A 12,172-nucleotide genomic window follows, 5' to 3' on the forward strand; every position below is an offset into this window, starting at 1 on the left:
GCACTCGCCAGCCAGGAGCCTGGTGTCTGGTGCCCAGTGGTCAGCTGAGTGGCGCTCCCGCTGTTGGGAGCACACTGACCAGCATAGGACAGCTCCTGTGTTGAGCGTCTGCCCCCTGGTGGTCAGTGTGCATCTAGCGACCAGTCATTTGGTCGCTTAGGCTTTTATATATACTAGAGGCCCGGTGCACCAAATCGTGCATGGGGGGGGGTGGTCCCTCAGCCCAGCCTGCACCCTCTCCAATCTGGGACCCCTCGAGGAATGTCTGACTGCCCGTTTAGGCCCGATCTTGGTAGGATCAGGCCTAAACGGGTAGTCGAACATCCCTCTCACAATCCAGGACTGCTGGCTCCCAACTGCTCGCCTGCCTGCCTGCCTTCCTGATTGCCCCTAACTGCTTTTGCCTGCCAGCCTGATCACCCCTAACCACTCCCCTGCCAGCCTGATTGATACCTAACTGCTCCCCTGCCAGCCTGTTTGCCCCTAACTGCCCTCCCCTGCAGGCCTGGTCACCCCTAACTGCCCTCCCCTGCAGGCCTGGTCCCCCCAACTGCTCTCCCCTGCGGGCAGTCAGTGCTGAGAAGAAATCATTGATTGGCTGCCTCCTGCATGTCCCCTACTGGGGATCAAGCTTGCAATTTGGGCATGTGCCCTTGATTGGAATCAAACCTGGGACCCTTCAGTCTGCAGCCAATGCTCTATCCACTGAGTCAAACCGACTAGGGCTCCATTGATTTTTAGAGAGAGTAGAAGGGAAGGATGTGAAGGGGGTGGAGAGGGAGAGAGAGAGAGAGAGAAACATCAACGTGAGAGAGACACATCGATAGTTTGCCTCTGCATGCGCCCTGACCATGGCCGGGGATTGAAACTGCGACCCAGGTATGTGCCCTTGACTGCGAATCAAATGGGCGACCCTTTGGTACATGGGTCGGTGCGTTAACCACTGAGCCACACCAGCCAGAGCAAGATCATATGAGTTTTATTTGTGCTTTTGTTGATGTTGTGTATTACATTGATTGATTTGTGTATGCTGAACCATCCTTGTGCTCCTAGAATGAACCCCATTTGATCATAATGTATTAATTTTTTGTTGTATTTGATTTGCTAGTATTTTGTTTAGGGTTTTTACATCTGTAGGTAGTTTTCCTTTTTTGTGTTATCCCTGCCAGGTTTTGGTGTGAGGGTATGTTGGCCTAGTAAAATGTGTTAGGAAGTATTGCCTCTTCAATTTTTTGGAAGAGTTTGAGAAAGATAGGTTTTAAATTTTCTTTGAACATTTGGTAGAATTTGCTGGTGAAGCCATCTGGTCCTGGACTTTTATTTTTTGGAACTTTTTTTTATAGTTGTTTCAATTTCTTCACTGCTGATTGGTCTATTTAGATTTTCCAGTTCTTCATGATTTAGTTTAGGAAGGTTATACATTTCTAGGAACTTGCACATTTCTTCTAAATTATTGAATTTGGTGGCATTATTTCCTTCCTTCCGTTGTCTTTGGGTTGCTTTTGTTTTTCTAGTTCTTTAAGATGTAATGTTAGATTGGTTAATTGAGATTTTTCTTATTTCTTGAGATAGCCTTGCAATGATATAAATTTCCCTATTATTACTGCTTTCGCTGCATTCCATAAGTCTTTATATGTTGTATTGTCATTCTCATTTGTCACTGTAGGTCTTTTTTAAAAATATATTTTACTGATTTTAGAAAGGAAGGAAGAGGGAGAGAGATATAGAAACATGGATGATGAGAGAGATTCATCGATTGGCTGCCTCCTGCATGCCTCCTATTGGTGATCAAGCCCGCAACCCAGGCATGTGCCCCCGGCCAGAATTGAACCTGGGACACTTCAGTCTGCAGGCTGATGCTCTCCCCATTGAGCCAAACCAGCTAGGACCACTGTATGTCTTTTGACACTTTATTTCTTCTGTGACCCAGAAGTTTAGTAGTATGTTGTTTAATCTCGACATGTTTGTGGATTTCTTTACTTCCTTTTTGCAGTTTATTTCTAATTTTCAAAGCATTGTGATCAGAGAATATGCTTGGTGTAATTTCAGTCTTAAATTTATTGAGGCTAGTTTTATAACCTAACATATGGCCTATACTTGCGAATGTTCCATGTACAACAGAGAAGAATGTATAATCTGATGAAAGGTTCTGTAAATGTCAATTATGTCAATTCTAATGTGTCATTGAGCTTTTTGTTTAGAGAATCATTTTCCACCCTTTCACTTTGAATCTACCTTTGTCTTTGCAGCTTAGATATTTCTTTTGAAGTCAGTTTTGTTTTTGATACACTCTGCTACTCTGTGCTTCTTTATTGGTGAATTAATTTCATTTACATTTAGGGTAATTATTGATGTTCTAGAGGCCTGGTTGGGTCCCTTGGCCTGGCCTGCACCCTTGCAATCTGGGACCGCTCGGGGGATGTCAGAGAGCTGGTTTCAGCCCGATCCCTGCAGGCCAGACCGAGGGACCCCACTCGTGCACTGGGCCTCTAGTATGCATGTAAGATCTTTAGTTAATCTCTTCCCGCCCTCCTCCCCTCCCCTCTGAGATTCATCGGTCTGTTCCATGTTTCCATGCCTGTGGTTTTCGCTCCTGCTTTGAGTGTCTGCCCCCTTGGTTTATTCACGGTTGTTCAACTTTAGCTGCTTCAATGCTGGGTCTCTCAGGTGTGCTTCTGTATTGAGCAGGGAATCATCCTATCTAATAAAAGAGTAATATGCAAATTAACCATCACTCAGCTACACCCACAGGCCACGCCCACAAGCCATGCCCACCAGCCAATCAGGAACAAATATGCAAATAAACCCAACCAAGATGGCTACGGCCACAGAGAACAGGAGGGAGGCTTGGGTTTCCCCGGCAATGGAAGAGATTGTAAAGAATTGGTATAATTTCATCCTTAAATTTCATCAGTAAATCCATCTGAGCCTGGTGCTTCCTGTTTTGGAGAGTTATTAAGTATTGATAAATTTTCTGCAAGAGTTATAGGCCTATTGAGATTATCTATTTCTCCTTTTAGTTTTGGTAGATGATGTCTTTCAACGTATTGATCTATTTCGTCAAATTTATGTACGTCTAGTTGTTCGCATATTCCTTTATCATCCTTTTAATGTTCCTCGGAGCAATAGTGATGACCTGATATTAGTGATTTCATTTCTCATATTAGTAATTAGCGCCTTAACCTGGCTAAAAGTTTACCAGTTTTATTGATCTTTGCAAAGAATCAGCTTTTAGTTTTGTTGATTTCCCCCCACCCCTCTGTTGAGTTCCTGTTTTCAATATCATTGATTTAAAGTTCTGATATTTATTACTGCAAAACCTCGGTTCTCGAACTTCTTTCATTCTGAAGGCTGTTTGAGAAGTGATTTGTTCGAAAGGTAAATCAATTTTTCCTATTTGAAATGTAAATTGGCCTGGGATGGGGCTGGAATAAGATGGCGGTGGGCACTGGGGGTGGGAGTGGGGGACATCTGTAATACTCTCCAACAATAAAGATTTAAAATAAATAAATGAATTAATCTATTCTAGACACACAAATGATTCCATTTTAACATTTCTTATATACAGTACATGTCTAATGACATTTTTTTCTGTGAACAACTTGGTTGAGAACCGAATTGTTCAAGGTGGGGAGATGTTCGAGAACCAAGGTTTAACTGTATTTCTACTTTTCTGCTTACTTATAAATTTAATTTGCTCTTTCTCTAGATTTCTAAAGTGGATAGTTAGGTTGTTGATTCTAGATCTTCGTTTCTAATACATTTATTTAGTGCCATAATTTCTCTCTAAGGAGTACTACCTTTGCTGTATCCCACATATTTTAGTTGTTTTTATTTTAATTTACTTCAAAATATTTTAAAGCTTCTTTTTAGACTTCATCTTTAACCCAGGTGTTATTTAAAAGTTTTTATTTTTTTTAACTGAGTTTTTTTGGTTTTTCAGCTATCTTCCTGTTACTGATTTTTAGTTTTATTTCATTGGCATACTTTGTATGATTTCTTTTAAATTGGTTTACGTGTGTTTTATGGTCCTGAGTATGCTCTGTATTGGTGAATGGTTCATGTGAATATGAGAAGAATACGTATTTTGTTATTGTTGGATGAAGTACCATATACACGTAATATTTATATACCAGTGTAATGCTTTCCCCCAAGGGAACCCCACCCTGATCAGGGACACCTTTCAAGGCAAACCAGCTGGCCCCCACCCCTGTACCAGGCCTCTATCCTATCTAATAAAAGAGTACTATGCAGATTGATCATCACTGCAACACACAATATAGCTGCCCCCATGTGGTCAAAGATCCTGCCCCCATGTGGACACAAGATGGCCACCACAAGATGGCCAGCAGGAGAGGGCAGTTGGGAGGCACCCGACCTGCAAGGGAGGGCAGTCGAGAAGGACCAGGCCTGCAAGGGAGGGCAGTTGGAGGTGATCAACCCTGCAGGAGAGGGCAGTTAGGGGTGACCAGGCCAGCAGAGGAGGGAAGTTGGGGGCAAACAGGCTGGCAGTAGAGTGGTTAGGGGGTGATCAGGCTGGCAGGCAGAAGCGGTTAGGGGCAATCAGGAAGGCAGGCAGGCAAGCAGTTGGGAGCCAGCAGTCCTGGATTGTGAGAGGGATGTCCGACTGCCCGTTTAGGCCCGATCCCAGTGGGACATCCCTTAAGGGGTCCCAGATTGGACATCCCTTAAGGGGTCCCAGATTGGAGAGGGTACAGGCTGGGCTGAGGGACTACCCCCCTCCGTGCACGAATTTCGTGCACCGGGCCTCTAGTTTAAAAATAACATTATACTACTTTATAGGTAGTATAGGTATCTCATAACAGAGTATTCCCAGTTCCTCGCTCCCATTTGTTATAACATTATTATTATTCATTCACAGCTAGTCATAGGAAACATTATTGCTGTTATTTTGAACAAACAGATCAATTAATAAAAATAAAGATTTTATTTTACCTTTATTACTTTCTAATGGTCTTCCTTTCTTTATGTGGATCCGAGTTCCTATCTTGTATCATTTTCCTTCTTTCTGAAGATGTTTTTGGCCTTTGGCAAAGCAGATCTGGTGACAAATTTCTTCCTTTTTTTTGAGAATGTTCTTATTTCTCTGTCACTTTTGAAAAATAATTTTGCTGGATATGGAATAAGCAATATTAGGTTGGTGGATTTTTCTTTCAACACTTTAAATATTTCATTCCACTCTTCTTTTATTCAGGGTTTCTTAAGATAAATCAGTTATAATTTTTAACTTTGAATACGATTATAGGTAAGACTATAGGCCTGGTGCACGAAATTCGTGCACTGGGGCAGGTGGTTTCCCCTTAGCCCAGCCTGCATCCTCTCCAATCTGGGACCCCTTGAGGGATATCCAACTGCTGGTTTAGTTCCCTCTCACAATCCGGGACTGCTGGCTCCTAACCACTCACCTGCCTGGCTGCCTGATTACCCTAACCACTCTGCCTGCCAGCCTGATAGCCCCTTAACCGCTGCCATGCTGGCCTGATTGACACCTAACTGCTTCCCTGAAGGCCTGATCACCCCCAACTGCCCTCCCCTGCAGGCCTGGTCCCCAACTTGCCTCCCCTGCTGGCCATCTTGTGACAACGTGGGGACAGCCATCTTGTGGCAGCTATCTTGTGATGATGTGGGGTGGCCATCTTGTGATGACACGAGGGTGGCCATATTGTGGCGGCCGTGTTGTGATGACATGGGGGTGCCCATCTTTTGACAACATGGGGGCGGCCATCTTGTGATGCGAGGGCATGAGGGTCTATTTGCATATTACCTCTTTAGTATATAGGATGTTTTTTTCCCTCTAGCTTCTGTCAAGGTTTTCTTTTTGTCTTTGATTCTCAGCAGTTTTGCTGTTCCTCTTAATGCCCTCCCTAGTTTCCTGGATCTGTGGTTTTCATGTATTTTATTAATTTGGGAAAATTTCAGTCATTTTTATTTTACATATTTCTTGTTTTCCATTCTCTCTTTTTCTGTTGTTTCTTGTATTCCCATTACACATATGTTAACACTTTTTGTAATTGTCCACAGTTTTGGGATATTCTGTCTTTTCCTTTGCATTTTTGTTTTGAAAATTTCTATTAACCTATCTTCGAACTCACTTATTCTTTGCTAGGCCATATCCTTCAAACTAATGAGCCTGTCAAGGCATTCTTTACTTCTGTTATGCTGTTTTTGGTTTCTAGCATATCCTTTTGATTCTATCTTAGATTTTCTATTTTTGTTCACTGACTTAAAATGTTTTAGTAATTATTAGATATACAGGGTATCCTCAAAAAACGTATACACACTTTAACAGCTAATAGCTCAGTTTTGAAAATGAAATGTATTTTAATAAACAACGCCTTTATAATTATTCAAAGTTATGTGTATACATTTTTTTGGAACACCCTGTGTATTTGGGGTTTGTTTTCTGGTGTTTATTATACACTGAGTGGCCAGGTGATTATGATCTCTGAACGCATAATAATCTGGTCACTCAGTGTATATCCTATATAATAAAAGGCTAATATGAAAATTGTCCCCTCGACCAGGAGTTCAGCCAGCAGGCAGGCCGACCAACTGCCCATGTCCCCTCCCCCTGGCCGGGCTGGACCTCACCCATGCACAAATTCATACATACACATACATACATACATACATACATACATACATACATACACACTGAGTGGCCAGATTATTATGCATTCAGAAATCATAATAATCTGGCCACTCAGTATATTACACTGTTCTGTCTGTTATAATAGTATGGTAGGTCATATTAATTTATGGTAGAGCAAATGTTTATCATCAGAAACATTTTGGCTGGTACTCTGGTTTTTGTTTAATTCTTATTAAAATTTATTCCTAGTCATTTGTAATATAATTTTTTTCTATTATGGAGTCATTTAAATTTTGTTTTCTAATGAATTGTTGCTGGCATATATGAAGTCCTTTGCTTTTTGTATGGTTTTCTGTAACTTTCTTTTTATTCTTTTGGATTTTTAGACAGTCATTAAGTTTGTTTTTAATTAGAAACTGATTGTGAACTTTCTTCAGATGCCTTTTTTTGACATATTGATATTTTTTTCCTTTGACAAATAGATGTATTAAATTTTATCTGCTTTTCCATTCTTGAATTGCTAAATTAAACTCTACTTAATTGGGATATTTTTTGATACAGCTTTGGATTCAATTTATGCAAGTTTCACTTAGGATTTTTGAATCTCATAAGTACAGTTGTGTATGTGCTATGTTATGTTTTGGTAGGATTAAGCTGGCTTTATAATATAAAGTTGTAATTTGTATGCTTTCAAATGTTCTGGTGCTGTATAGATAGAATGAAATTATATGTAGAAGGCTTAAAGGGAGTCATCTAAAGTCCAATTGAGCTCAGATTTTTTTAAAAATTAAAAACAACTCTTTTGCCACCTTCATATTGTCTTTAATGAGCTGTACTGATTTTATTCCCTTTTTGCTGAGAGACAATTTGTTCGATACGTAAAACAGTTAATTTATTTTACATTAATTATACTCAGAAACTGTGCTATGTGAAAATCAACAGGGTTGATTATATATATATATAGTAAGAGTTTTATTTACGAGACAAAAACTGGGTTAAATGTGGCCTTGGGATGTATTTATTGATAGTAAATTCAGAGAGAAAGATGAACATTATCAAAGTGATAAAGTAACACTTCTTTTCAAGGAAAGGATTAGTTTTCACTATAGAATTTAAAATTTTTTTGAACCTATAGAAAAGTTGTAAGAATAAAAATCTTTAATGTTTTAATTGTTCTTGTTCTTAGGTGCATTTTATCTGGTATTTGAATATATGGACCATGATCTGATGGGACTACTGGAATCAGGCTTGGTTCATTTTAATGAAAATCACATAAAGTCATTTATGAGACAGCTCATGGAAGGTCTGGATTATTGTCATAAGAAGAACTTTTTGCATAGGGATATTAAATGTTCAAATATTCTTCTAAATAATAGGTATGACATAACTATGTTCAAAGTGAGTGTTATGTAATATATACCTTGATTTTGTTTAAAGGATTTTAAATTTAGATTACAGTTGACCCTTGAACAACTGAAGGGCTATGGTGCCAACCTCCCCCACCCACACACACACAGTTGAAAATTTGCGTATAATTTTTTATTCCAAATACTTTATTAATAGCCTCCTTTTGACTGGAAGTTTTAAAGTGGACTTTTTGAAGTGCATACACACACACACACACACACACACACACACACACACACACACACACACACACACAGCTTATATTGAATATTTTACTGACAGCATAACCTGAACTCCTGATAAGTTTATTGTAATTGGTATTATTTGTTAGTTTAAGTGAAGCATGTCTGGTCCTGATTTTAGTTAGTATAAAGTGTTCCAAGCACCTCACCCCTCTAAGAACAGGAAAATCAATTTAAATTTAAAACAATGTGATTTAGATCTTGAACATTATTGACTTGAACAAGTAATTTGTCTTATTACTAAGTAGTAGAAATTGCCTCATTTTGTGTAATTTTCTTTGAAGTGTACTTTTCTAAATAGCAACTAAATAGTGCTGAAATACTGTTATATTAGTACTACTATAATAATAGTAATAATAATAAAAATAGTTACTAGTATTATGGTATTATCTGAACTTCTCCAAAGAAAAATTTTTTACCTTATTTTATCCCGAGTTTATCTACTTTCCTATACCTATAGTACCTTGAGTACTGCAGTGTGATCAAAGTTAAAGTTTATATATTTTTTATTAGTTCTAAGAACATGATTTTGTATGACCACTTCAAAATAGAATAATATCTTTTATTCATTTTGTTTTACTTCCACCAGAGGGCAGATAAAACTTGCAGATTTTGGACTCGCTCGATTGTATAGCTCAGAAGAAAGGTAAGAGAACTTTAAATGAATATTATAGACATTAGAGACCAGTTTTAGAAGCTATGTAAGAATATCTTATTGATAGTTTGTTTTTAAGAAAAAGGAAATTTACTTTTTGTAGTTTAATAAATGGGGTAATAAAACTTTATACCATAATTGTGTTGACTATTTTAATTACAGAATTTTACATATTTATCTCAATTTTAAAATAATTGTGTTTTTAACACAGAGGTAAATATAATTTCTTTTAAAATGTGCCATTGTAAATGTAACTTAAGTGAACTTAGGAATTTTTTTTTCATTTTTTTTTTATTTCTAGAAAAATGATTTTAAATATAATAACTGTTACATGAAGCCCTGGCCAGTTTGATTCAGTGGATAGAGCCTCCGCCTGTGGACTGAAGGGTCCCGGGTTCGATTCTGGTCAGGGGCATGTGCCTTGGTTGCAGGCTCATGCCCAGTGGGGGGTGTGCAGGAGGCAGCTGATCGATGTTTCTCTCATCATCCTGTGTTTCTGACTCTCTATCCCTCTCCCTTCTCTCTGTAAAAAATGAATAAAATATATTTAAAAATAATGTTACATGCAATAAACCTTAATATTTCAAGAAAAACGATATTAAGTATAATGTTACATGCAATAAATAATATCTCAAGAAAAACAATTTTAAATATAATGTTACATGCAATAAACACCAATTATTCAAGAAAAATTATCTTACACATAATAATATATGCAATAGACATTAATATTTCAAGAATAAAAGTATTTTAAGTATAATAATATTACTAAAACTGTACTAACGTAATATGATATCACAAAAGTTGTAGGAAATATTAAAAATCTGCAAATAACAGATTACTTCTATTATATTCTAGAATATTTTTTTCCCTCTGGCTCTATTTTTGTTCATCAGTTTATGTTGTTCATTATAATCCACAAATGAGTGAGATCATATGATATTTGTCTTTCTCCGACTGGCTTATTTCACTTAGCATGATGCTCTCCAGGTCCTCCATGCTGTTGCAAATGGTAAGAGTTCCTTCTTTTTTATAGCAGCGTAGTATTCCATTGTACAGAGGTACCACAGTTTTCTAATCCACTCATCTGCTGATGGGCACTTAGGCTGTTTCCAAATGCTAAGCTATTGTAAATTGTGCTGCTCTGAACATAGGGGTGCATATGTTCTTTCTGATTGTTTCTGATTTCTTGGGATATATTCCTAGAAATGGGATTATTGGGTCAAATGGTAGTTCCATTTTTATTTTTTTGAGGAAACTCCATACTGTTTTCCACAGTGGCTGCACCAGTCTGCAGTTCCACCAAAAGTGCACGAGGGTTCCTTTTTCTCCGCATTCTCTCCAGCACTTGTCGTTTGTTGAGTTGTTGATGGTAGCCATTCTGACAGGTGTGAGATGGTACCTCATTGTCATTTTGATTTGCATCTCTCAGATGATTAGTGACTTTGAGCATGTTTTCATATATCTCTCGGCCTTTTTTCTGGTGGTCCTGTTTCAAAAAGTGTCTATTTAGGTCCTTTGCCCATTTTTTGTTTGGATTGTTTATCTTCCTTTTTTAAAGTAGTATGAATTCTCTATAAATTTTGGAGATTAATCCCTTACCAGAGATAACATTGGCAAATATGTTCTCCCATAGAGTGGGCTTTCTTGTTGTTTTGTTGATGGTTTCTTTTGCTTTGTAGAAGCTTTTTATTTTGATGTAGTTCCCATTTGTTTATTTTCTCTTTAGTTTCCATTGCCCTAGGAGCGAGCTGTATTGTTAAATATATTGCTATGAAAAATGTCTGCTATTTTGCTGCCTATGACTTCTTCTAAGATTTTTATGGTTTCCCGTCTTACGTTTAAGACCTTTATCCATTTTTAGTTTATTTTTGTGTATGGTGTAGGTTGGTGGTCTAGTTTCATTTTTTTGCATCTACTTGTCCAATTTTCCCAGCACCATTTATTGAAAAGACTTATCTTGACTCCATTGTATGCTCTTGCCTCCTCTGTCAAATATTAATTGAGCATACTGGCTTGTGTTAATTTCTGAGTTCTCTGTTCTGTTCCACTGGTCTATATGTCTGTTTTTGTGCCTATACCAGGCAGTTTTGAGAACCGTGGCTTTGTAATATAGCTTGATATTCTGGTATTGTGATCCCTCCAACTTTGTTGTTCTTTCTCAGGGTTGCCGCAGCTATTCCGGGTCTTTTTATTCCAGATGAATTTTTGGAGAATTTGTTCTAGGTCTGTGAAATATGCCATTGGTATTTTAATGGGGATTGCATTGAATCTATAGATTACTTTGGGTAGTATGGACATTTTAGTGGTGTTGATTCTACCAATCTATGAACACGGTATATTCTTCCATTTGTCTATGTCTTCCTCTACCTCTTTTTTTCAAAGTCTTGTAGTTTTCCGAGTATAGGTCTTTTACTTCCTTAGTTAAATTTATTCCTAGGTATCTTAATTTTTTTGGTGCGATGGTAAATGGGATTGTTTTTTTTTAGTTTCTCTTTCTGTGATTTCATTATCTATATGTTAAATACCCAGTGGTTGTAAAGCCATAAGGACCAAAGACCGGTCACCAGGAGGTGCATTGAGCACCTCTAGGTCCCTCCCCGCCGGCCCGTGAGCAGCGGCTTTTGTGGCAGGTGGGGCGGGGCGCGAGCTATGAGCGGTGAAGGGTGGGGCATAGAGCTACTTGTGGCGCAGAGCTATGAGCGGCGGAGGGCGAGGGCGCGAGCTACAAGTGGCGATGGGTGGGGTGGCCATCTGAGGCAAGTGGAAGCGAGCTACTTGTGCACAATTTCGTGTGCGCTGGGCCTCTAGTTGGTATATAAAATAGTCATAGATTTCTGGGCCTTGATTCTGTATCCTGCTACATTGCCGAATTAATTTATTCTAGTAGTTTTTTAATGGAGTCTTTGGGATTTTTCTATGTAGAATATCATGTCATCTGCGAATAATGACAATTTTACTTCTTCATTTCCAATTTGGATGCCTTTTATTTCTTCTTCTTGTCTGATCGCTATGGCTAGCATTTCCAGTACTATGTCAAACAGCAGTGGTAACAGTGGGCATCACTGTCTTGTTCCTGTTCTTAGGGGAAATGTTTTTAGTTTTTGCCCATTAAGTATGATGTTGGCTGTAGGTTTGTCATATATGGCCTTTATCATGTTAAGATATGCTCCCTCTATTCCAACTTTGCTGAGAGTTTTTATCAAAAATGGGTGTTAGATTTTGTTGAATGTTTTTCTGCATCTATTGATATGA

At 38.4% G+C, this 12,172-nt stretch overlaps 1 protein-coding gene across 2 annotated transcripts in view; it reads left to right on the forward strand.

Moving 5' to 3' along the window:
* Nucleotides 1-12,172, forward strand: part of CDK13 (cyclin dependent kinase 13) — a 117,171-nt gene that overhangs the window by 55,395 nt on the left and 49,604 nt on the right. For both annotated transcript variants that reach the window (XM_008150312.3, XM_008150316.3), the window contains exons 6-7: nucleotides 7,800-7,989; nucleotides 8,852-8,908. In XM_008150312.3, coding sequence (XP_008148534.1) covers nucleotides 7,800-7,989; nucleotides 8,852-8,908 — 247 coding nt within the window. The remainder of the gene's footprint in view (nucleotides 1-7,799; nucleotides 7,990-8,851; nucleotides 8,909-12,172) is intronic.

This window comes from Eptesicus fuscus, chromosome 14, assembly GCF_027574615.1.
Source record: "Eptesicus fuscus isolate TK198812 chromosome 14, DD_ASM_mEF_20220401, whole genome shotgun sequence".
Classification (NCBI taxonomy): Eukaryota; Metazoa; Chordata; class Mammalia; order Chiroptera; family Vespertilionidae; genus Eptesicus; species Eptesicus fuscus.